Here is a 23,516-nt window from a genome sequence, read left to right as displayed (position 1 = left end):
AACCCCTTGATTGTGAGGAGTTCTGGAAAAGCTATATAATTGCTGTTTCACGGAGCACAAGAAATTAACAATGCTAATTTTGCAAGTGTACTACGCTATTTATCTATGTTTTACACTTCTCCCATATAAGGAGATGCTGCTAATGCAGCGGCAGGAGAGACCTGCAAGTTTAGTTTGCTGTGTTTTCTGGGGCACCTGGGGGCATGTACCTGTACAAAAGATAGTTGGAAAGGTTTACAAGGTAATGTTATCCCCCAAGCTGCCCCAGCAGTTGGTTCAGTTTGTACGACTATAATTCCAGCTGACAAAGCACAGTTGTGCTCGCTGTACAGTTTTGTTTTTCTATTTTTATTAACCTTCTACAACCAGAGCATTTTTTTTTCTTTGCAATACGGCCATGATGGAACTCTTTCAGCTATACATCACCTCACCTCTAGGTGCCTCAGATTGGAAAATACAGATCTGGGCGCTCTGACCAGCAGTCACTTATGCTCATTCATCATAAGTTCATATATACCCCCCCCTCATCTGATATGACAACTGTTCCAATTGTGTTGTGTAATATTAGAGATTTACATGAACCCCTGAAGCATACCGTGGTAGCCACCCCTCTGCGCAAACATCTGCCAGCTATATGTGCACTTCAGGAAACACACCTCACAAGAGACCCCGTGTCCTCCCTGAACTTTGCTTGGGTAGGGAAAGCATACCACATCACCCACACCAACTACTCTAGGGGGGTCAGTGTGTTAGTTCATGGGTCATTAGACTATCAGGAACTTGGTCCCTCTGTAGAAGTAGAGGGTAGATATGTTTTCTTGACTTGTCATTTATACAATCTGACATGTATTATAGCATTTTTCTACATTCCACCACCTTTCAATGATGATGTATCACGGGCCTTGCTTATGTACCAGATGGGATACCCTAACCTGCCCCTATTTGTCCTGGGGGACTTCAACTGCTATTTAGACCCAATCTTAGACAAACACCCCCTTGCCACTGTGGGGAGGAATATGAGTCGGACAGCCTTGAGCACATTTTCTGCCGAGGTTGGCTGGCTGGATCAGTGGAGAAATACCCATCCCGGGGAGAGACAGTTTTCCTGTTTTTCCAAAACGCATCTCTCCTTATCCAGAATTGACCTCTGCCTTTGCTCAAAACTGTCACCTCAGCGGCCAGCTACTTGCCTATCTTGCACCCCATGGAACCTTAATGACTTTTGGCTTTATTTACTTCCCGCCTCCGATAAGCTTAGGGATCGCCTTTCTGAATTTTGGCAGACCCACGCTGAACATCGCCCATTGAGCTCCGCATGGGAGACCTTTAAAGCCTACCTGAGAGGTCAGCTCATTGCAGAAATACAAGCCATTAAAAACAATACAGCAGTCAAGGGGGAACGGTTGGCCCATCTGGTACGGCAACTGGAGGATAAATGTATTGCAGACCCTACAGATGAACATAGAGATGGCTGGTTGTCTGCTCAGGAGGCACTTTCTCGCATTGAAATTTCAGCGGCAGAAAGGAAGCGCTTCTTCAGCAGATTAGCATTCTACGAGGAAGGGGAACAGACTGGTCTCCTCCTATCAAAACTTGCCCACACTCAACAGGTATCCCCATCAATTGGAGCATTAAAAAGACAAAATGGCCAATTAGTCAGTTCCCCCGATCTTATTATGAATGAACTAGTTAACTTTTATTCTACACTTTATCAATCCAAGCAAAATTACACTATGGAGGCACTACAAGAGTTTATTTAGAGTGTCCCTTTACCTTCTCTCTGGGAGGCCTCATAACAACTATTAGATGCCCCTTTAACACTATAAGAGCTTCAACTGGTGACCAGTTCTTTCCCCAACTCGAAGGCTCCGGGAGCAGACGGCTTGCCAATGGAAATCTATAAATTGTTTGCATCTGAAACTTTGTCCCACTTACTTAATGTACTTGATGAAGCCAGAGCCTATGATTAGAGCAACTATAATCCTTATACTTAAACCAGGAAAGGACCCTCTGGACCCAGGTTCTTATTGCCCCATCTCATTGTTTCAAAGCAATATTAAAATTTTGGCCAAAGTCTTGGCACTACGTAAAGTTAAACAAGGTAATTATGTCCATCATTCATGCAGACCAATCCGGCTTTATGACCCAAAAGTCAATGGCCATAAACTTACGCAGGTTAGTTTTAAATTTATAATCACACGCTGATAATATTGTGGACAGGGCTTTGTTATCCCTTGATGCCCACAAGGCATTCAATAGCATTGACTGGTCCTACCTTTGGAGCACGATTAGAAGGTTTGGGTTTGGTTAGGTTTTTATCTCTTGGGTCCAATTGTTATACAGAAGCCCTAAGGCAGTAATTAGGGAGGCAGGAAGAATTTCCCATAACTTTGATTTACACAGAGGCACCAGGCAGGGATGCCCCTCATCCCCTCTCCTGTTCACCCTTGCCATAGAGACAATGGCTGCACTCATCTGGGCTAACTCGAGGATAAGTGGATTTCAGTGAGGGCTTCTACATGAAAAAACAATGCTATATGCCGATGATACTATGCTGCTGATGGGAGACACTACCTCCTCACTTGAAGAGATGATGGAAGTCATTACCAAATTCAGCATTTACTCTGGGCTAGTGATTAACTGGTCTATATCATCACTGATGCAACTAGACATGTCGGTAGATACCTCTGTCCCGTTACTCACCAATATCCCTGTCTCAACCTCCCTCAAGTACCTGGGTATTCATGTGACTCCTCGCCCATTAGACTACATTAACCTTGATACGACACCAATTTTGGCCCGCTTCCGTGATACGGTTAAATTGTGGTCCAAGCTTAAAATGTCCCTGGGAGGATGAGTAAACCTTATAAAAATGACTCTTATGTCCCAATTGCTATGCATACTCCATAACTCCCCGGTAGTCATCCCCCTAAAAGTGTTCCGCTTTGTCAACTCAATTTTAAGGTCTCTAATGTGGCAATCCAGGCACCCCAGGGTTAAACTGGAACAGTTTAAAAAATCTGAAGAGTCTGGCGCCTAGTGTTACCCAACCCTTGGCTATATTATTTAGCCGCTCAGCTCCAGCATATAGCACGAGCTGTCCGTCCTATGGAGGAGGATGACTTGTGTGGTCTAGACCCCTCAACCAAATTTTTGCTATTTACAACAGGGGGAAGGGAAATTATATGCGGTCTGGATGCTCTGGCATTCAGTAAGTCCAACAAATTATACCCCACGTATGCTCTTATGCAAATGGTCTGGAATAAAGCCAGGCATCTACAACAAGTTACTGGCTTCACAAGATTCAGCCTGACCTGGGGGAATGTACATTATCCGGAACTAGCTTGATTGCAATATGGGACGAAGTGGGTGCAATATAGTGTTACCCATTTGAGACAATTGTTCTGCAATGGGGTGTTGCGCACTTTTTCAGAGCTGCAGGCCATGTTTCGCCTACCCTGCTCAATGCAGTTTTACTACTTACAGCTGCATCATGCGATATGGATCATGCGATATAGTCGCCCACCCCTATATACAAATCGATGACTAAAGTTAACACATATAAGGGCTTCATCTCTCAATGTTACTGGATGCTATTTAATAATTTCCTTCGAGACCACCCAGACACAAATTGTGCCCAATGGAAAAAAAGACATCGGTACCTTTGAGGATGAGCAATGGGAAGAGGCCCTCATGGCAGTCCAGCAATGTTCCTTGAATGTGGCTCAACGTCTTTCTCAATTATATTTGCTTCTGAAGGTACACTACACTACAGCAAGATTGTTTAAAATGGGCCTCAAAGATAGTCCTACATGCACTAGATGCTGCCGAGATCATGGCGACCTCATCCACCTGGTTTGGAGATGTCCCAAGTTACATATTTATTGGAGGGGTGTCATAGATGTCATTAACAGGGTCTTTCAGATCATATTGAGTGAGGATCCTAAACAATGTGTACTGGGTATTTTGGGTGACCTTCAAGTGGAGGAAATCACTAAGCAGGCTATAGCAAGAGCACTGTTCCAGGCCCGCAGATTGATCCTGAGACACTGGATCTCCACTGACCCTCCCACGATTAAGGAGTGGGTGTCTCAGATTAGTGATACCCTTAGACTCAAAAAATATATGGCAACACAGGGGGCGTATTAATAAATTTGAGAAACTTTGGAGTATGTGGCTAGATACATCAGGCTGGCCCCAGTAGAATTTGTTTTGAACTGCCTTTTATCTAAATAGAGCACTTTTGGTCTCATACTATGTCCAGACTTTGGAGATGGTCTTGTGTAATCAAGCGTAAAATGTAGTATGGGTTCATTGTTCAGTTTTATTGATATTCTATGATGAGCTGATTGTATATAAAACTATTTACAACTGCATTTTGTGCAAATTTAAGTTGTAATGTATACACTCTGTTGTTTATTTTGATGCCAATACAAGGTTCTTTCTTTTGAAAAAAAAAAAAGGATTTATACAACTTTTTTGAGGACAGAACCTAAAGTTCAGAATTAAATGTATGAACTCTTCTCTGGTATATGGAGTGCATAATGTAAATACTGCAGTGGAACATAATGTAAAACCAAACAACAAGCAATACAAATATACAGGGATCTCTTTATAAAACAAGAAACTTTGTAAAAAACAAAAAAAAAAAAAACAGTTTTACTTCATTAGGTTCTACAAGCCCTTTAAAGACGTCAACACTTAATTATGTTCCCCAGCTAGGAGAAAGTTTCATTTCAAAGACATGATTGTAGCTGAGTGGAAAGTGGCAAAACACTGCTGGAGAAAAATAATTTAACTCACTGCTCTTTGGATGCTGTGGCCTTGTTCCATTAAGGTTTTCACTCTGCGAAAAGAAGAAAATAGTTCACACAGAGTGGTTAGAGGTAATTTCTTGCATTATGTGGACATTTTAAAAAAGAAGCACACAGAGTTATCTTTCTTGGGCGCATTTGTCAGGCTTTTAGAGAACAATGAAGCAAGTATTTAGAGTCGTCCTGACACAAGATGGTAACAATTGTAAAGGACTTCAGTTTACACTTGGGGAAAAGAACAGCATGGAAAATGTCACCATCATAGTATTGGAACCAGGGTCCATGACACAGCACAATACATTTCTTTATGCTTAAGTATAATAAAAACTTGTTCTGAAAGAACTTTATAGTCGTAGCCTCCTTTTTAAAATATTAGTGGCGTGGTTGTCTTTGTCTCCAATATTTCATATTGGTGGTAGAAGATTTGTTTAGCCTTATATTAGAAGTATATATTAAATTTATATATATATTAACATTTATTATTGTTAATATTTAATAATTAGCAAATCTGAAACAAGCATGCAGCCAGTGAAGTCAGAGACAGAGACATGCAAACTTGTTCGAAGGCAGTGGCTTAAGCCCCGTACACACGCATCGATTATTGGCTGGGAATTTTCGGCCAACGTCCGATCGGCCGATTTTCGGCTTGTTAGTATGATGCTTCTGACAACCGACTCCGACTTTTCGGCCGAAAAAAATCTGGTGTGCAGGCTATAAAATTTTTGTTGGCCGTCAACACAACGGCCAATTTTCGTGCAGTCAGTACAGATTTCGGCAGACAAAAATCTGATGAGCAAGACTGGGCATGCTCAGAGAAGAAAAAACACACGGAAAGTAAACCAGCACATGACATCACTTCTGAAAATTCGTGTGCAGTCTAGGCACATTCCAACCAACAAAACACCACTCTGGACAAAAGTCGGAGGATCGGTCGGCCGATAATCGTTGCGTGTGTACGAGGCATTAGTATAGAAGCCATTGGATTAGCAAGACAGCCAGGGATTTTCAAGACCAAAGGCAGCATAGGCAAACTGGTACACAGTGTTAAACGTATATTATTTGTGGACTTTTAGACTCGGTTCACACTACGGCGATCCGACTTAGGGGGCGACCTGTGAAGTCGCGTGCACCGCGACTTCGGCACGACTTGCACGGACTTCAGAAAATTAATGTCTATGCAAGTCGCTCCAGGTCACCCCGAAGTAGTACAGGACCCTTTTTCTAAGTCGGAGCGACTTGTGTCGCTCCTATTAGAACCGTTCCTGTACTACACTATGGGACGCGACGGTGTGTGTAACTTATCAGGCTGACCAAGTCGCCTGACAAGTCAGACTAGTGTGAATGGAGATTTATGTCATGTGTTTTGGATTGTTGACTTAGATTGTTGAAACATTCGTTATCCTTTGAGCTTAACCCCTTGGAGCCTAAGCCCTTTTCTGACATATGTTGCTTACAGTTTAAAATCAGTATTTTTTGCTAGAAAATTACTTAGAGCCCCCAAACATGATAAATATTTATTTGGCAGAGACCCTAGAGAATAAAATGGCGATTGTTGCAATATTTTATGTCACAAGGTATTTGTGCAGCGGTCTTTCAAAGGCAATTTTTTTGGGAAGAAAAAAACTTTCATGAATTAGGAAAAAACAAAACAGTTAAGTTAGCCCAATTTTTTGTATATTGTGAATGATGATGTTACACCGAGTAAATAGATACCTAACATGTTATACATTAAAATTGGAATGGCAACAAAATTCAGAACTTAAAAATCTCCATAGGCGACGCTTTAAAAAATGTTAACAGTTACCTGTTTAAAGTTACAGAGGGTGTCGTGCTAAAACTATTGCTCTCACTCTAATGATCCCGGCGATACCTCACTTGTGTGGTTTGAACAACGTTTACATATGTGGGTGCGACTTGCGTATGCGCTCGCTTCTGCGCGTGAGCACAGAGGGACAGGACGCCTAAAATGTTTTTTTTTATTATTTTATTTATTTATTTATTTTTTACACTATCCATTTAAAAAAAAATGTGATCACTTTTATTGCTGTCACAAGGAATATAAACATCTCTTGTGGCAGTAATACGTAGTGACAGGTGATCTTTATGGAGGGATCTGGGATCTAAAAGACCCCAAATCCCTCCTTTGCACTTAAAAGCATTTATGTGGTGCCTTTAAGTCTCCAGTACCCAGAAGTGATGTCATGACATCGCTTTCCGGGTTTTTACATCAGAAACCTGATCAGAGCTGAATGCGGCTTTGTTCATGTCTTCGTCCAGCTGGCGGATGTTCCGGCTGGTCACTCAGTTCTCCCGGTGGGAACATCCCCTCCCATTTGTTTGGCTGTACTTCTCCTATGGGTCACTGGAGTGCAGATCCTTTTGCACTCCTGTGACCTGTTTTCAGCAGAGAGCGAGTCATAGTCTGCTCTCTGCTGACGTCACAGAAGTCAGTCCAGGCTCAGGCGTCATCACGACCATAGAGTCAGGATCTGCCCACATGCCTGGACAGGCCACTGTGCTGTACATTGTGACAAAAAGGAAGCATGTCAGCGCATGTCAAAACACCACAGTACAGCCCAACGCAATGTTGTGTGATGCATAAAGTTCAATAAAGTTTTGAATTATAAAGTAAAAGAAAAAATAAACAGTGTGATACATTGTGAGAATGCATCATATTGCCCCAACACAACACATACCAGTGCACACATTGGGTATACAAAGCATAACATGCATGGGCTGGCATGAATGGGCCTTTGGCGGGATCTCTGAGGTGGAGTTCTCAGCTCTGCAAATTTTTATGGGGTTCCCAATTTTCTTGTTGGCTTTTAAATGTATTTTATATAATGGAGAATACAACAGGATGAGCTGGAGTATGCAAATTTAGGCAGGAATTCCCCAAATATTTAGGAACTATGGCAGGAGTAAACTGTCACTGTATATACTGTTGGAATATTTAAGGCATATTAAGAAGCATGAGGAGACACAACCCATTAAGTGTCATTTATAGCTAATATGTCGCCTTTTGGGGAACTGATTCTTTAACCCAGGGATCCTCAAACTACGGCCCTCTAGCTGTTGTGGAACTACACTTCCCATGAGGCCTTGTATAACTCTAACATTCACAGACATGACTAGGCACGATGAGAACTGCAGTTCCTGAACAACTGGAGGGTCATAGTTTGAAGACCCCCTGCTTTAACCTAATAACTTGGGTGTCTATTTATAAAAAACGTTTCTGTGCTAATGTTCCAGCATTCACGCAGCTATGACAAATATTCCCCGTTATATGTCTAACATGTTTCTTTCCTATCATTGTCAGCCCCATCTAGTTGCAAATATGACCACTAAATTGAGCTCAGGAAGTAAATATATTACACACATTACAGGGATTATTCAGGGTGGCTGTGCAAATTCTGAGACATTCGCACAGCATATATTTTCTAAATGGACCCCAAAAACGTATATTTTTTAATTTCGACAATTAATTCTCAGCTTAAAATCTGAACACTGTTGACCTTGGAGTGTTATCTAAACTTTGTCTCACCAAACACCCCTGAAATTTAAGCTACACACAGGAGATACTGCTCATATGGGTTTGTTTCATTAGCCGTTGCTCTGCATCTTTTTTTCCTGTATCAGCTAATAGAGAAAGCATTTCCACTGTTTGCCTAGTTTGAAAATTCAGATAGTGTACACAAGACAGTACAAAATTAATATGAAGAAGAATTAAAGTGATACTAAATTATATTCTTATTCTCCAAACAAAATCCATATACATCCACTACATAGCAGCCCTGTAATTTTTTAATCATTAAATTGTTTCTTACTGTTCCTTTCTGCATGTCTGTAATGTTCCCCGTGAGTTCCTGAACAACTTACCCCATAAGTGTAAACACAGAACCCATTTGAAGCAATCCAAACCATTAAGTAACTGTCTTTCACTCCCAGTGACGGTGAGTACCGTCACACAGACTAACCTGGGGAAGTGGCGGATTGTATGACTGGACTGGGCAAAGACTGACCTGGGGAATGGAATGGGTGATTGCATCAGGGTACAGACAAACATGCGGGGATTGTACTGTGAGACAGACTAATCTGCAGGGGTTGTAGTGGGGGACAGACTAACCTGAGGTTAGGATTGTACTGGGGGACAGACTAATCAGGGAGGTTATACTGGGGGACAGAGTAACCTGGGAGGGTTTGTACTGGGGGACAGACTAATCTGGGGGCGATTGTGCTGTGCACAGACTAATCTGGGTGGGGGGGGATTGAACTGAGGCACCGAGTACCCTGGGAAGGGGGATTTTACTGGTAGACAGACTGACCTTGAGGGAGCATTGAACTAGGGAAAAGGCCCACATGTCCTGGTGGAAGAGATTTCTCCATCCACCTAGTTTGTGTAGATAGTGGAATATGTTAGCTTTTTTGTTCAGCCCTCTAAAAGGTCAGCTCAGATAAAGTGTTAGCTCTCTGTCTCTTTTCAGTCATATGTAATAGTAGTCATAAGTAATGGCAGTGTTTAATTTTTAAAAGAATGGTTGTCCTGAGGTTTATACATGTCTGTAAGACTCCTACTTATGGCACACCCATTTAAGAAATAAAAGAGGAAGGTTCCAAAATGTATACAAGCTAAGTTGTCGGCTAGCTTTGTATGTGGGCGGCTGGATAATCTGATATCTATGTTCAAGACTGAAGGAAGCTGTATACTGATGGAAGCCCACAAACACAGTGTGGGTTGTGGTTCAGTTACAGTCTGACTGCCCTGGGGGGATTGTACTGGGCACAGTCTAACCTGGGGGGTGTACTGTGGTACACACAAACCTTGGGGGGGATTGTACTGGGGTGCAGAGTCAATCTGTCACAGTCACATCTGTGCAATCCCCCCTCCAAATTCAAAGACCTTACGTCAGACAGACCAGCAAGGGGAGTTCTTTTTTACCGGGCTCCAGGTGACATCAGCAACCCACCTCCAACAGAGACGCCGAACACACTCAAGCAGCCACCGACAGCTCCAGCAAAAGGATCTGTGTGTGACTGTAAGTCAAGTCACACAGGATTCCCTGTGACAGGAACTGCACAGTTGGCAGTGTCAGCAGGTAAAGCCACACAGTGGCCAGTGACAGGAGCCACACAGCAGTCAGTGACAGGAGCCGCACAGAAGACAATGACTTGCACAGCTGCAATGCCTCAGACTTGTGTCACCCATGGGTGCAGTGTGGGTCAGAGCACAGTGGGTCCATCCACCTCTGGGCCCATGTGCACCGCACACATTGCATCTCTGGATGATTCCTACGTACAGGAACGGATGTAGCGACCCTCTAAACAGGAAGTCAGGTCACAGCAGCAAAAAAAAAAAAAGCAGTTTGGAGATTTGGAGGAGGCTAAGAGCAATAAAAAATACTTTTTAAAGCTAAAAATTCATACCTAACTATTTTTTTTAAACCAGAGTTTAGTGTCAATTTAAGGGCTACTATACAAAATGCAGTTTAAAAATTATTTCCGCATCTGCTGAATAAGTATACATAAAGACCTAGATTTAATAGCATTTAAAAAAGCCCTAAAAACAACCCTTTGTGCTTACAAAAGCCATGGCAAAAACAAATTATTTTGTTCATACACAACGCACTGGTGTATAATTGGTGAATGAAAACTTTGCTCCAGGCTTTCCGTAGAGACCCAATTATTCCACCACTGGGTGCCACCATCTTGCTTCCCACATAGAGAAAGTTTTATAAAATGTGAAGTCAGATTCGTCAATCACAACCTGCATATGAAATACATCTGTCGTTCCAATGACAATCATGCGTCACTGCTCTCTGCATACATTAGCAGCCAAAACATCAGGCATATCAGTGACAGCACAATTTCGTTTGATTGGGCTATATTTTGGGGAAAGAAAAGTGTGTATAACAACTGATGGAGAGAATTATGAAGGTACCACTAAGTTCAAATACATGAGAAATTGAAAATTCACTATCACTTTACAGATGTCAGTACATTTTCTCATCATTTGCCACTGTTGAAATTGGTAAAAAAAAAAAAAAAAATCGAATAAGAACTAGAATTAATACTACTTTTTTGCCACACTAACATGGATGCATTTAGAGAAAAAAAAGAAGCCCACTTGTCATATTTTGCATTTTATACTGTGAACATTCCCATAATCAGTAATTATTCCTCAATTTGTCTAAAAAAACAGCAGAATATTGTTGACTTCACAGAATGGATTGTGGGTGTTTTTGATTTGTGCCTGGAAGTCTTCTTAAACTGATCTCTACAGTCTAGCATAAAAGACATCCATCTGCTTCAGTGAGCAATTCATTACTTTTACTGTTATTATTATGGTGGAAAGAACAATGCAAGGTCTTGGTGGCATCCCTGTTCTATTTTCTTTAAAGCTGAACTCTATGAAAACAGCTAAATACACAGCTGAAATACATATACTGGATATGGGAGCTAGTCTACCCGGCAAAGGTATTTGCTGCGCTACCCCTGCAAGGGCCACTGGTTTTGTGTACCAGGTTTTCTTCCCACTTTTGCAGTGCAGCCAGGCAAACAGCAGCTGTCACTCTTTTGGCTCAAGAAACAGTCTAGGGCAGGGGTAGGCAACCTTAGAGAGATGGAGATCTACTTAAAAAACAATGATGAAGTCAAAGATCACCAGGCACAGTGCCATGTTGTTAATGGCCGGTTCACACCAGAATGTAAAAATGCATATAAAAGCAAAAGAAAAGGCCTTTAAAAAATACAAGGTAATATGTACAACAAGCGCTCAGGGTCAATACTGATGATTATGATAAAAAGACGACAGTCCATAAAGTTCATTCAAAGGAATGTCCATGTAAATTATATATCATACAATAAGGAGTACTAAGAGGGGAGGAGGATAAGGAGGGCAGCAAGCTGACTGAATAAATATTAGTAATAATCCAGTCCATAAACTTGATCCCAAGGGACGTCCATGTAGGGTTTTGTCATAAAATTAAAAGTAGGGGGAAGGAAAGGATAGCAAGGGAAGGACAGTACAAGGGCTAAAATCATGCTTGACACTTAGAGCTGAAGCTCTTCTCAGAGGTAGGAGGCAGGCTTTACGTAGCTAAAGATAAGAAGAAAATAGAAAAGCGCCTAAGTGTAGTTTTTATTTGGCACAGCATGATGAGAAAAACAATGGAATACTCTCAAAAGGGAGAAGATAAAAGGCTCATAGGTTGAGGTTGGTGTCCTGAAGGAGTACATGCACGCTGATCCAAGTAGCAGCAACCACGATGCGACAGGGAGGAAAAGGCCGGCTGCTCCGTGTCATTCTGGGTGACAGAGGTGGAGGGCAGCGTTGACGGAGGTGGAGGGCAGCGTGGAGCGCAGCGTCGAGGGAGGCATCTGACATCATCGGAACACTCATTTTTATGGACAGTTTACTGATTGGAATGATACCAGCTGATTGGAGAAAAGCCAACATGGTACCAATATTTAAAAAAGGGCCGAGATATATCCTTGGAAACTACAGACCATTCAGCCTAACATTGATAATATGTAAGCTAATGGAGGGGATGATAAGGGACTATATCCAAGATTTTAGTAATAAAAAACAGTATCTTTAGTAGTAATCAGCACAGATTCATAAAGAATCATTCTTGCCAGACCAATCTATTAATGTTCTATGAAGAAGTGAGCTGCCATATAAAGAAAGGCCAGTGGATGTGGTGTATCTGGATTTTGCAAAGGCATTTGATACAGTTCCACACACACGTTTACTTTACAAACTGAGGTCTTTCAGCATGGACCTTAGGTTGAGTACCTGAATTGGAAACTAGCTACAGGGGCAGGTCCAAAGAGTGGTGATAAATAGCGAGTACTCAGAATGGTCCGGTGTGGTAAGTGGGGTGCCCCAAAGACCTGTCCTGAGACCAATTCTGTGTAAATTATTCATGAACTACAGAGAGGATGGGATAAACCGCTCAATTTCAATATTTGTGGATGATACAAAGTTAAGCAGGGCATTAAACTCAGAGCAGAATGTGGAAATCTTACAGGAAGACCTAAATAAAATAATGAAGTGGGCAATTACATGGCAAAAGAGGTTTAATGTTGAAAAATTTAAAGTAATGAATGCATTTGGGTGCTAAAAATATCAACGCAAGTTACTCGCTAGGGAGAGAGCCCCCGGGGGAATCTAGGATGGAAAAGGATCTGGGGGTCCCAGTAGATGACAGGCTCAGCAATAGCATGCAACGCCAAGCTGCTGCTAGCAAAGCCAACAGAGTATTGGCATGCATTAAAAAGTGGATTCACTCCAGGAGATAAAACAATAATTCGCCCACTCTACAAGACTCTGGTCTGCCCACATCTTGAGTATGCCGTTCATTTCTTGGCATCAGTCCTCAGGAAGGATATGCTGAAACTAGAGAGAGTCCAGAGAAGGGCAACAAAGCTAATAAAGGGACTAGAGGATCTCAGCTATGGGGAAAGACTACAAACATTGAACTTATTCTCTCTGGAGAGGAGATGCTTGAGAGGGGATATGATAGTGATGTACAAATATCATACTGATGAAAAATAGGGAAAAAACTGTTCAGTGAAAGGCAATTTAAAAAGACACACAGTCATTCACTGAAATTGGAAGAGAAGCAATTTAACCTTAAACTGCGTAGAGGGTTTTTTACTGTTAGAGTAGTAAGGATGTGGAATTCTCTTCAACGAACAGTGGTATCAGCAGGGAGTGTCAATAGTTAAAAAAACTATTAGATGGGCACTTTAACGATCACAACATACAGACATGTACAATGTACTATTAACAGAAACACAGGCACACTCACACACCACAGGTTGAATTGGATGGATTGGTGTCTTTTTCAACCTTACCAACTATACATGTTCTATGTGTGTTTTCTGCACTGTGTTCAAAATGCACTGCCTTTGTGATCTCCTGCAGGTGATGATACATTGTTAACCACAAAACATAGATCGCAAACATAGTGGGTTTGTGGACACAAAAATAAAATAAGTATTACAAGAGACTGCATGGTTTAGGAGTGCATTATGCTCAGAATGCAGGGTTTAGGAGTGGGATATGCTCAGAATGTAGGGTTCAGGAGTGCATTGCACTCAGAATGCAGGGTTTAGAAGTGTGTTACGCTCAGAATGCAGGGTTCACAAGTGCACTCAGGATGCAGGGTTAAGGAGTGTGCTACACTCAGAATTCAGGAATCAGGAGTGCATTATGCTCGGAATGCAGGGTTCAGGAGTGCGTTAAGCTCATAATGCAGGGTTCAGGAGTGCGTTAAGCTAAAAATGCAGGGTTCAGGAGTGCATTACGCTCATAAAGCAGGGATCAGGAATATGTTGCACTCAGAATGCAGGGTTCAACAGTGCATTATGCTCAGAATGCACGGATCAGAAGTGTGTTACGCTCAGAATGCAGGGTTCACCAGTGCATTACGCTCAGAATGTAGGGATCAGGAGTGCATTACGCTCAGAATGCAGGGTTCAGGAGTGTGTTCCACTCAGAATGCAGGGTTCACCAGTGCATTACACTCAGAATGCAGGGTTAAGGAGTGCAATATGCTTAAAATGAAATATTCAGAAGTGCATTACGCTCCGAATGCATGGTTCGCCAGTGTATTATGCTCAGAATGCAGGGTTAAGGATTATGTTAAGCTCTGAATTTAGGTTTCAGGAGTGTGTAACACTCAGAATGCATGGTTCACCAGTGCATTACACTCATAATGCAGGGGTAAGGAGTGTGTTACACTCAGATTGCTGGGTTCACCAGTAGGGATGATGGAACGGTTCGGGTCGACCATCACCAGAACCATCAGTAAAAGCCAATTGAGGGGGCAGGAGAATGCTAGCAATGTGATTGGAGAGACTAGGGGGTCCAGAGGCCAATCATTAGTGAATACGCCCCCCAGTATATAAGATAGCCCCGCCAAATCTCTACCATTTTAATACAGGGCTGTGGAAGGGAGTGGAAGCAGTTCTGTTACTTCTGCTCTCAAAGTGTCATTTAGCAATTATTAGTGTGAGGAAAGGGATATCTAGTGTAGTTAGGGTACTATTTTCCACTATAGTTAGATTTAATAATCTAGTTTCTGTAGGGAAAGTGTTAAGTGTAAGGGGACTGTAGTGTAGTGTAGGGTTAACTGACTCTGACTGCTATGGCAGGGTGACAAAACCCTTCCATTTCAGGGTGACCGCTATAGAAAAAAGATTGTTTCTATTAGAACACTTATAGAACCGGATAGTGGCTTCTCCCCTGTCACCCTGCTTTTTGTTGCAGGCGTTTATAGGGTTTTTTTGAGGACATGTTTGGAGTCAGGCATAGTGTTCTGCTACTTTCACACCTATATATGTGTATGTGTATATATACATACATGTGTGTGTGTGTGTATATATACCCCTACACAGAAGTACAGATGTTATGCCTGCCTCCAAAGACCCCCAAAAAATGCCCATAAAAAACGCCTGCGCCAAAAAACAAACAAACGCCCAGGTGTGTTGTTGCAGGCGGTTTTTTTTGGGCATTTTTTGGGGGTCTTTCGAGGCAGGCATAACATCTGAACTTCTGTATAGGGGTATATATACACACACACTTATATGTATTTATACACATACACATATATAGGTGTTATAGCAGAGAAGCCATATGGGTGTTAATTATTTCATTAGCGCAAGCATAGTGTTCTGCTACTTTCACACCTATATGTGTGTATGTGTATATATACATACATGTGTGTGTGTGTGTATATACCCCTACACAGAAGTACAGATGTTATACCTGCCTCCAAAGATGCCCAGAAAATGCCCCAAAAAAACGCCAGCTACAAAAACGCCCAGGTGTGTTTTTGCAGCAGGCGTTTTTTTTGGGCATTTTTTGGTGGTCTTTGGAGGCAGGCAAAACATCTGAAATTCTGTATAGGGGTATATATACACACACACTTATATGTATTTATACACACACACACACACATATAGGTGTGATAGGAGAGAAGCCATATGGGTGTTAATTATTTCATTAGCGCAAGCATAGTGTTCTGCTACTTTCACACCTATATATGTGTATGTGTGTATATATACCCCTACACAGAAGTTCTGATGTTATGCCTGCCTCCAAAGACCCCCAAAAAATGCCCAAAAAACGCCTGCTACTAAATCGGCAAGGTGTGAAAATAGCTGAGCCACTATCCTGTTCTATATTAATTCTAATACAAACAAACTTTTTTTTTTTTCTGGTTCTGGACATGCTACAGAGCTGAAACTTCACAGGTACACTTTTTAGACCCCCCAGACACTAAATCCAAAGAAATCTCATTTTTTTTTCAATACTTTTTTCAATAATTGTCTCTCTATCAAAAATGACAATGTTTAAGAACTTTTTTTTGTGTGATTAATAGTCCCTGAGGCATGACCCAGAACCCTAGGCACTTTTTAGGGGCATTTATTGGGTTTTAGGGCTTCAAAATTGTGTTTTTTGATTACTGAAGTTCGGGTCCCATTGATTTCAATGGGGTTCTGAAATCCGGGCCGAACTTTGGGGAAGTTCGGGTGTTCTGGTCGAACTGAACTTTTGAAAAGTTCGATCATCCCTATTCACCAGTCCATTTTGCTCGGAATGCAGGGATCAGGAGTAAGTTACGTTCAGAATGCAGTGTTCATCAGTGCATTACATTCAAAATGCAGGGTTCAGGAGTGTGTTATGCTCTGAATGCAGGGTTCAGGAGTGAGTTGCTCTCAGAATGCTATATCAAGAGTGCATTACGCTCAGAATACAGGGTTAAAGAGTGTGTTACGCTATGAATGCAGGATGGGGGGGGGGGTGATGTATAGGGTGGTAGAAGACACTGCTTAGGGGGTGGCCCTGCCCAAAGCAGTGCCCACTGCCCCTTCACATAACCTCCCCCCTACACAGAATGCAGAGATTATGAGAATGCGTAACCCTCAGAATGCAGGGATCAGGAGTGCACACTGCTCAGAATGCAGGGATCAGGAGTGTAATATGCTCAGAATGCAGGGTTCACCAGTGCATTAGGCTCAGAATGCAGGATTAAGGAGTGTGTTATGCTCTGAATGCAGGGTTCAGGAGTGCATTGCACTTAGAATGCAACGTTCAGGAGTGCGTTACGCTCAGAATACAGGGTTAAGGAGTGTGTTACGCTCAGAATGCAGGATTTGGGGCGAGGTGATGTGAAGGGCAATAGAAGACACTGCCAATAGTAGTGTCCACTGCCCCCTTCACATCACCTCCCCCATCCCCCCCCCCACATACACACACAGTTGAATCCTCAGCAAGATGGCCAGAAAGGCTGGAAGTTCTGCCTGGGGACCTCTCCTCCAGGGAAAAAATACTGCTCCCTGGGGCTCCAGACTATTATGCAACCCCAACTACCTTCTGGGCATACCTCCCCAGGGATTGGCTGGATTTAGATAAATATTCAGACTGCTCATCTGACTCTCCCTCCCACTGTGTTCTGGAAAGCTCCAGAAAACAGGGGGAAGCATTTAGCCTGCAGAGCCTAGAGCACCCTAAAGCAATGAAACACTGCTACAAGAGCATGAAACACTGCTGATTACAAGAGAGAAAAACTAAATGTACCTAAGCAAAAACCTAGCGGCCTAGCAAGGAGGGTGCTACATCTGTAAAGCTCTTCAACTATGCTTGTAATCCAGGAACACCTGCCAGGCAGAGTAGTTACAACACCTACCCCATGTCAAGACCTGACAATGTAAGAGCATCTACATACTGACTTGGTCATTTTTATGCTCTTCCCTCCTGTAAGTAGTGTTGGGCGAGCAGTTCATCTTAGGATAGGTATCGGTACGAACATCGCCTGTTTGACGAACACCCGAATTTGTGGGGCACTCGGTGGATGTTCGCCCGCCGAGCGCTCCACAATGCACTGCGCACTGCACTCTGCATTCTAAGCCTTGATTGGCTGACGCAGGTCAGGTGCAAGGTTTTTCCCAATCAGCGCAAAGTAATTGTGGTATGGGGTGCGCTAAACAACAAATAAATAATGAATATATAACATATATCTATGTGTGAACCAAATCAACAAAAGTAAATATATATAACATATATCAATCTGTGAAGCCAATTAATAATGCAAATCAATTGGTGCATAAACATAAAAGTTCATAAGTGTCCATAAATATTTTGCAGGTGAGTAGAATTGTATTCTATCCGAATAATACGTGTATCCACCACCGAGTGAAATTCATCCTTACCAAACGGAAATAAATAAGGTGCAACTATATTTTCTTGTGCTGAAAAAATATCCAATCTCCTTGTGAACAAACACCACGTGTAAATCACCAAGAATTAGCCTCTTACCAGATGGTAATAGGTATGCACTTGTTCAGTGAAACCACCGCCTTGCTTCCTCTTTAAAATCCTGAAGTGGGATGTAGAACCGCTCTACCTTTCTTTCTCCACTAGATGGCAACGAGTACCAGCAAGAAACACAGCCTCATCCTTCTTTACAAGCTCACAAAACCACCGTGTATTAAAGGAAAAAAAGGGCTAATAGTGTATTACCCTTGAGATTTATTCAAAAAACAGTTGATAATGCACTTACAATTAGATGTCTTGTATTCAGCATAAACATAGGCATACGAATTCCTGCAAAGGCTTGCGGCCGGCTGCAGCACGGACCGCAAGTTGTGTGTGACGTGTGCGCCTCCTAATCTGACCGGTTTCTTCCCATAGGACTTCTACTGAGACAGGAGTACTGGCGCATCGTCACTTCCGCTTTATTTATACAGGTGGAAGCAGATTGTCTAACTTCCGGTGTCTGCAGAGCAGGTAGTATAAAACATTGATCCATAGCACATCCTGGTGACACAGGAAGTAAACACTTCACCTCCTGTCTGCACAGGAAGCAAACACTTTACTTCCTGTCTGCAGAGCAAGTGTCTGCAGAGCAGGTATGCTTTGGAACTTCTGGCTGATAGCAATTTAAGGCAAATTACTTAAATATGGGTAACTTTCCTTGTGTTAAAAGGAATGTAAAAAAACATACTTTATTATTTGTTAAAAACAAATGTATAAAAACATCGATCTATGGCACATCCTGGTGACACCGGAAGTAAACACTTTCCTTCCTGTCCTACAACACACTGCTTTAGGAGCGTAGTGGGAAAGGGGTGACACCGGAAATATGTGTATAATAAAATGTATTGAACTATATTAAACCATATGCTCCAATACAAATTTAAAATAAATGTTAAAAGATAACTAAAATATAAAACCTGCCAAAATATATGTGGGGATCAACAGTTATTAATGTGTGCGTTTATGTCCCACTCTATGTTGAGTCCCCGGGGTCTGGAGCAGCCGAGCTCATATATCCAGAAGGTTTCCCTCCTGGATATAGACCTCCTCAGATTGCTCCCCCTCCAGTGTGGTGTATATTTCTCAATAACGATGATTTTTAACCTCTTGGGATTTTTTCTGTGACATTGGGCGAAGTGTTGGGATACACTATGCCCAGGAAAAGCTTTGTGTATGTTGGTCAGATGTTCTCCAATACGTATGGCGGCAGTACGTATGGTTCTTCCAACATACTGGTAATTGCAATCACACTGTAAAAGGTATACAACCCCTTTCGTATGGCAGGAAATAAAATTTCTAATGGGGTACTCTTTACCTGTCACAGTTGAATGAAATTTATTAGTCCTGATAGTTTGAGCTTCTTTACACACTCTGCAACTCCTGCAGGGAAAGAAGCCCTTCATATCAGGAAAAAATTTTGGGATGGTAGGAGGATCAATGGGATTGGGGGCTACCAGATCTCGTAAGTTCTGTGCCTTCCTGTAAATGATAGGTGGAACTTCTGGTAGCATGGGTCCTAAAATTTTATCTTTCTGTAGGACTCCCCAGTGTTTCCGGAATACATGATTTGGCCACTTGTAGTTTTGTGAGAATCTCGTAATGAAAGCAAATTCAAACTTGGAACTGGTTTTTCCTGGGTTCTGAACTTTCTTAGGTTGTATCAAACTTCTTTGCTCAACTAACTCCAGGGTCTGAATTTCTTTCTCTAGCACTTCTGGTTTGTAGCCTTTTTCCAGAAATTTTTCTTTCAGGACCATAGCTTGTTTCCGGAATACTTGGCTGTCGGTACAATTCCTTCTGACTCTTCTGAATTGTGATTTGGGTACAGATCTGAGCCAGGCTGGATGGTGACAGCTGTCCAGGGCTATAAAGCCGTTCCTATCAGTCGGCTTATAATAGGTATGGGTGGAAAAACTGGAACCTACCCTGGATATGACTAGGTCCAAGAAGTTCACTGAGGTCTTGCTAAATTCATAAGAAAACCTGATCCCCCAATTATTACAATTCAGATCTCTCATGAACCTTCTCAGTGAATCTTCTTCTCCCTGCCATATTAACAGCGTGTCATCTATGTACCTTCTCCACATAACCAGTTGCCTGGGTCTGTTGGAATAAATGTTTCTATCTTCCCACAGTGCCATAAATAAATTGGCTAAGCTGGGGGCAAACTTGGCCCCCATAGCTACGCCCATTTTCTGTAGGTAGAACTTTTCGCCATAATAGAAATAGTTGTGCTCCATGCCGAAAATTAGTAGATCCAGGATGAACTTCTTCTGGTCCATCGGTATTTCATAATCAGTGTCCAAGAAAGTGCATACCGCTTCATATCCTATCTGGTGGGGTATCACGGTATATAAAGACGTCACGTCTGCCGTGACCAGCAGTACGTCTCCCTCCACCTCTAATTGTGTCACTTCCTGGATACATTGAGCCGTATCTTTAAGATATGAAGGGGTTTCTTGGACCAGGGGTTGCAGAAAGTGGTCCACATACCTTCCAATCCTGGAGGTAACGGAATCGATTCCGCTCACTATGGGCCTCCCAGGTGGTCTAGTGAGGCTTTTATGTACTTTGGGAAGATAATATATGGTCGGAATCCTGGGAGCCAAAGGTACCAAGAATTCCTTCTCTTTTTTGTTTATAATACCTTCCTCGTAACCTTTAGTCACTATTTTCTCCAACTGTTTCTTATATTTGAAGGTGGGGTCTTTTTTCAAAACTTCATAGGTGCCATTATCAGATAACAACCTCTCCATTTCTTCAGTGTATTGTTCCTTATTGAGAAGAACGATACCCCCACCTTTATCCGCCGGTCTTATCACAAGGTTTTTATTCTCGCAAAGGGATTTCACACCTTTTTTCAGATCTCTCTGCGGTTGTGATTTAAATTCCTTCTCTTCCAATTCCTTTAAAATTAGGTCCTTAAAAATGGTCACATGGTGACTCTGTACTCCTTGGGGGTTAAATAAGGGAGCATTCCTAAGACCTGTTGGAATGGAAGTGGTGGATGTATAAGAAACATGGTTTCTTTCATAAGCATTGGACAAAAAGTGCCGCTTGACATTCAATTTTCTCACATACTTGTGGATGTCAATAAAGGTTTCGAATTTATTCAATTGTTTTTTTGGAGCGTACTTGAGCCCTTTATTGAGGGTATGCTTTTCGGAGTTCGTCAATGTGATCCCACTGAGATTAAAAATTCCATTGGTTTCTACATTGAGCTTCCGATTGGATCCCCCTCTACAGCCCCTTTTCACTTTTTTCGGTTCCCTTTTTTGGGACCCTGGCCTAAAAAATTTTTCTTTTTGGCACTGATTGGAGTCTTCTGTGGAGGTGTTTCTCTCCGATCGTTTCTCTCCTCGTATCTCTCATGTCTAAGAGGCGCATACCTGTTATGAGAACCAGTAGGATAAGGTCTAGGTGTATGTGGAGTGTCCAAGTAGTTTCCCATGTAATCTACTTGCACTCTTCTTGGAGATCTCGATCTGGAACGTCTCCAAGTCCTTTCAAATGAAGGATGACGATTTCTTTGATCCCTTGATCTTGAACGTCTCCGCGTCCTATCAGATGAGGGATGACGATATTCATATTCCCTCCTATAATCTTGTACTTTAGGACGTCCTTTTTCATTATCACCTTTCCCTTTATTTTTACTTTTTTTCTGGTTATTAGATACATTTTCTTTCAAAGGCTTGAGCTTTATATTCTCTTTCGGCTTTTCTTGAGAATTCTCACTTCTTTTAACTGGCCTACTAGGTTCTCCAGAAGTAGAGGCTATAGCTTCTGCTTCACTGGCTCCTTCCTCCATAGGGGCCAGTTCACCATTAAGGATCTCTCCTCCTTCTAGAGCATTTTGCCATTTAAATACTCTAGAGGTTTTATAGTCCTCAAGATCTCTAAAGAACTTTTTCCTCTTCTTGATCTTTTGTTCTTCTTCCTCCATCGCCATAATTTCTCTCAACTCGTGATTGTAAATTTTATACGCCTCCTCCTGCATGGAGGGCAATAATTTTTCTTTTATTTCCAAAATCTCCTTATTTAATTTCAGTACTTTTTTTCTCTTCTTGTCTATTAAAAAATTTAGGAGGCTCATGCCGGCCCCGTTGAAAAATTGTGACCACTCTAATAGGTCCGGGTCTCCTTGGTCTGGATAGACATTCCATCTCAGACTCCTTGGGACCATTTTTTCTTCCACGTATTTTTCTAAAAAGGCAATATCCCATGAGGCATGTAATTCCGCCACCATCACATTTTTTAACCTCATAAATACACCTCTTAGATCGGAAACTTCCGATGGTTTTTTATCAAAAACCTCTTCTATTGCAAGTTTGCGCTTGCTATGATACTCAAAGATATCCATCTTATACTATCTGCTGCAACTCAATAAGATATTAAAGAATGTTGTAAGGGGGGATGGGTGCGCTGATAGTGTGTTGAAGCTGCTCCCGGTATTCAGTGCTTTTGAATATAGATAAATGTATATGTGGTGTGGGGTGCGCTAAACAACAAATAAATAATGAATATATAACATATATCTATGTGTGAACCAAATCAACAAAAGTAAATATATATAACATATATCAATCTGTGAAGCCAATTAATAATGCAAATCAATTGGTGCATAAACATAAAAGTTCATAAGTGTCCATAAATATTTTGCAGGTGAGTAGAATTGTATTCTATCCGAATAATACGTGTATCCACCACCGAGTGAAATTCATCCTTACCAAACGGAAATAAATAAGGTGCAACTATATTTTCTTGTGCTGAAAAAATATCCAATCTCCTTGTGAACAAACACCACGTGTAAATCACCAAGAATTAGCCTCTTACCAGATGGTAATAGGTATGCACTTGTTCAGTGAAACCACCGCCTTGCTTCCTCTTTAAAATCCTGAAGTGGGATGTAGAACCGCTCTACCTTTCTTTCTCCACTAGATGGCAACGAGTACCAGCAAGAAACACAGCCTCATCCTTCTTTACAAGCTCACAAAACCACTGTGTATTAAAGGAAAAAAAGGGCTAATAGTGTATTACCCTTGAGATTTATTCAAAAAACAGTTGATAATGCACTTACAATTGTACAACTGTAGGGAGTCCTACAGAAAGATAAAATTTTAGGACCCATGCTACCAGAAGTTCCACCTATCATTTACAGGAAGGCACAGAACTTACGAGATCTGATAGCCCCCAATCCCATTGATCCTCCTACCATCCCAAAATTTTTTCCTGATATGAAGGGCTTCTTTCCCTGCAGGAGTTGCAGAGTGTGTAAAGAAGCTCAAACTATCAGGACTAATAAATTTCATTCAACTGTGACAGGTAAAGAGTACCCCATTAGAAATTTTATTTCCTGCCATACGAAAGGGGTTGTA

At 41.8% G+C, this 23,516-nt stretch overlaps 1 protein-coding gene across 1 annotated transcript in view; it reads right to left on the bottom strand.

Moving 5' to 3' along the window:
* Nucleotides 1-23,516, bottom strand: part of LOC309558826 (uncharacterized protein) — a 326,395-nt gene that overhangs the window by 44,341 nt on the left and 258,538 nt on the right. The window contains exon 9 of the mRNA XM_082261904.1: nucleotides 4,804-4,846. Coding sequence (XP_082118030.1) covers nucleotides 4,804-4,846 — 43 coding nt within the window. The remainder of the gene's footprint in view (nucleotides 1-4,803; nucleotides 4,847-23,516) is intronic.

Source organism: Pelophylax lessonae, assembly GCF_965119305.1.
Source record: "Pelophylax lessonae genome assembly, chromosome: 6".
Taxonomy (NCBI): Eukaryota; Metazoa; Chordata; class Amphibia; order Anura; family Ranidae; genus Pelophylax; species Pelophylax lessonae.
Note: the sequence above shows the minus strand (reverse complement) of the source record. Positions and strands in the feature narration are given on the sequence as shown.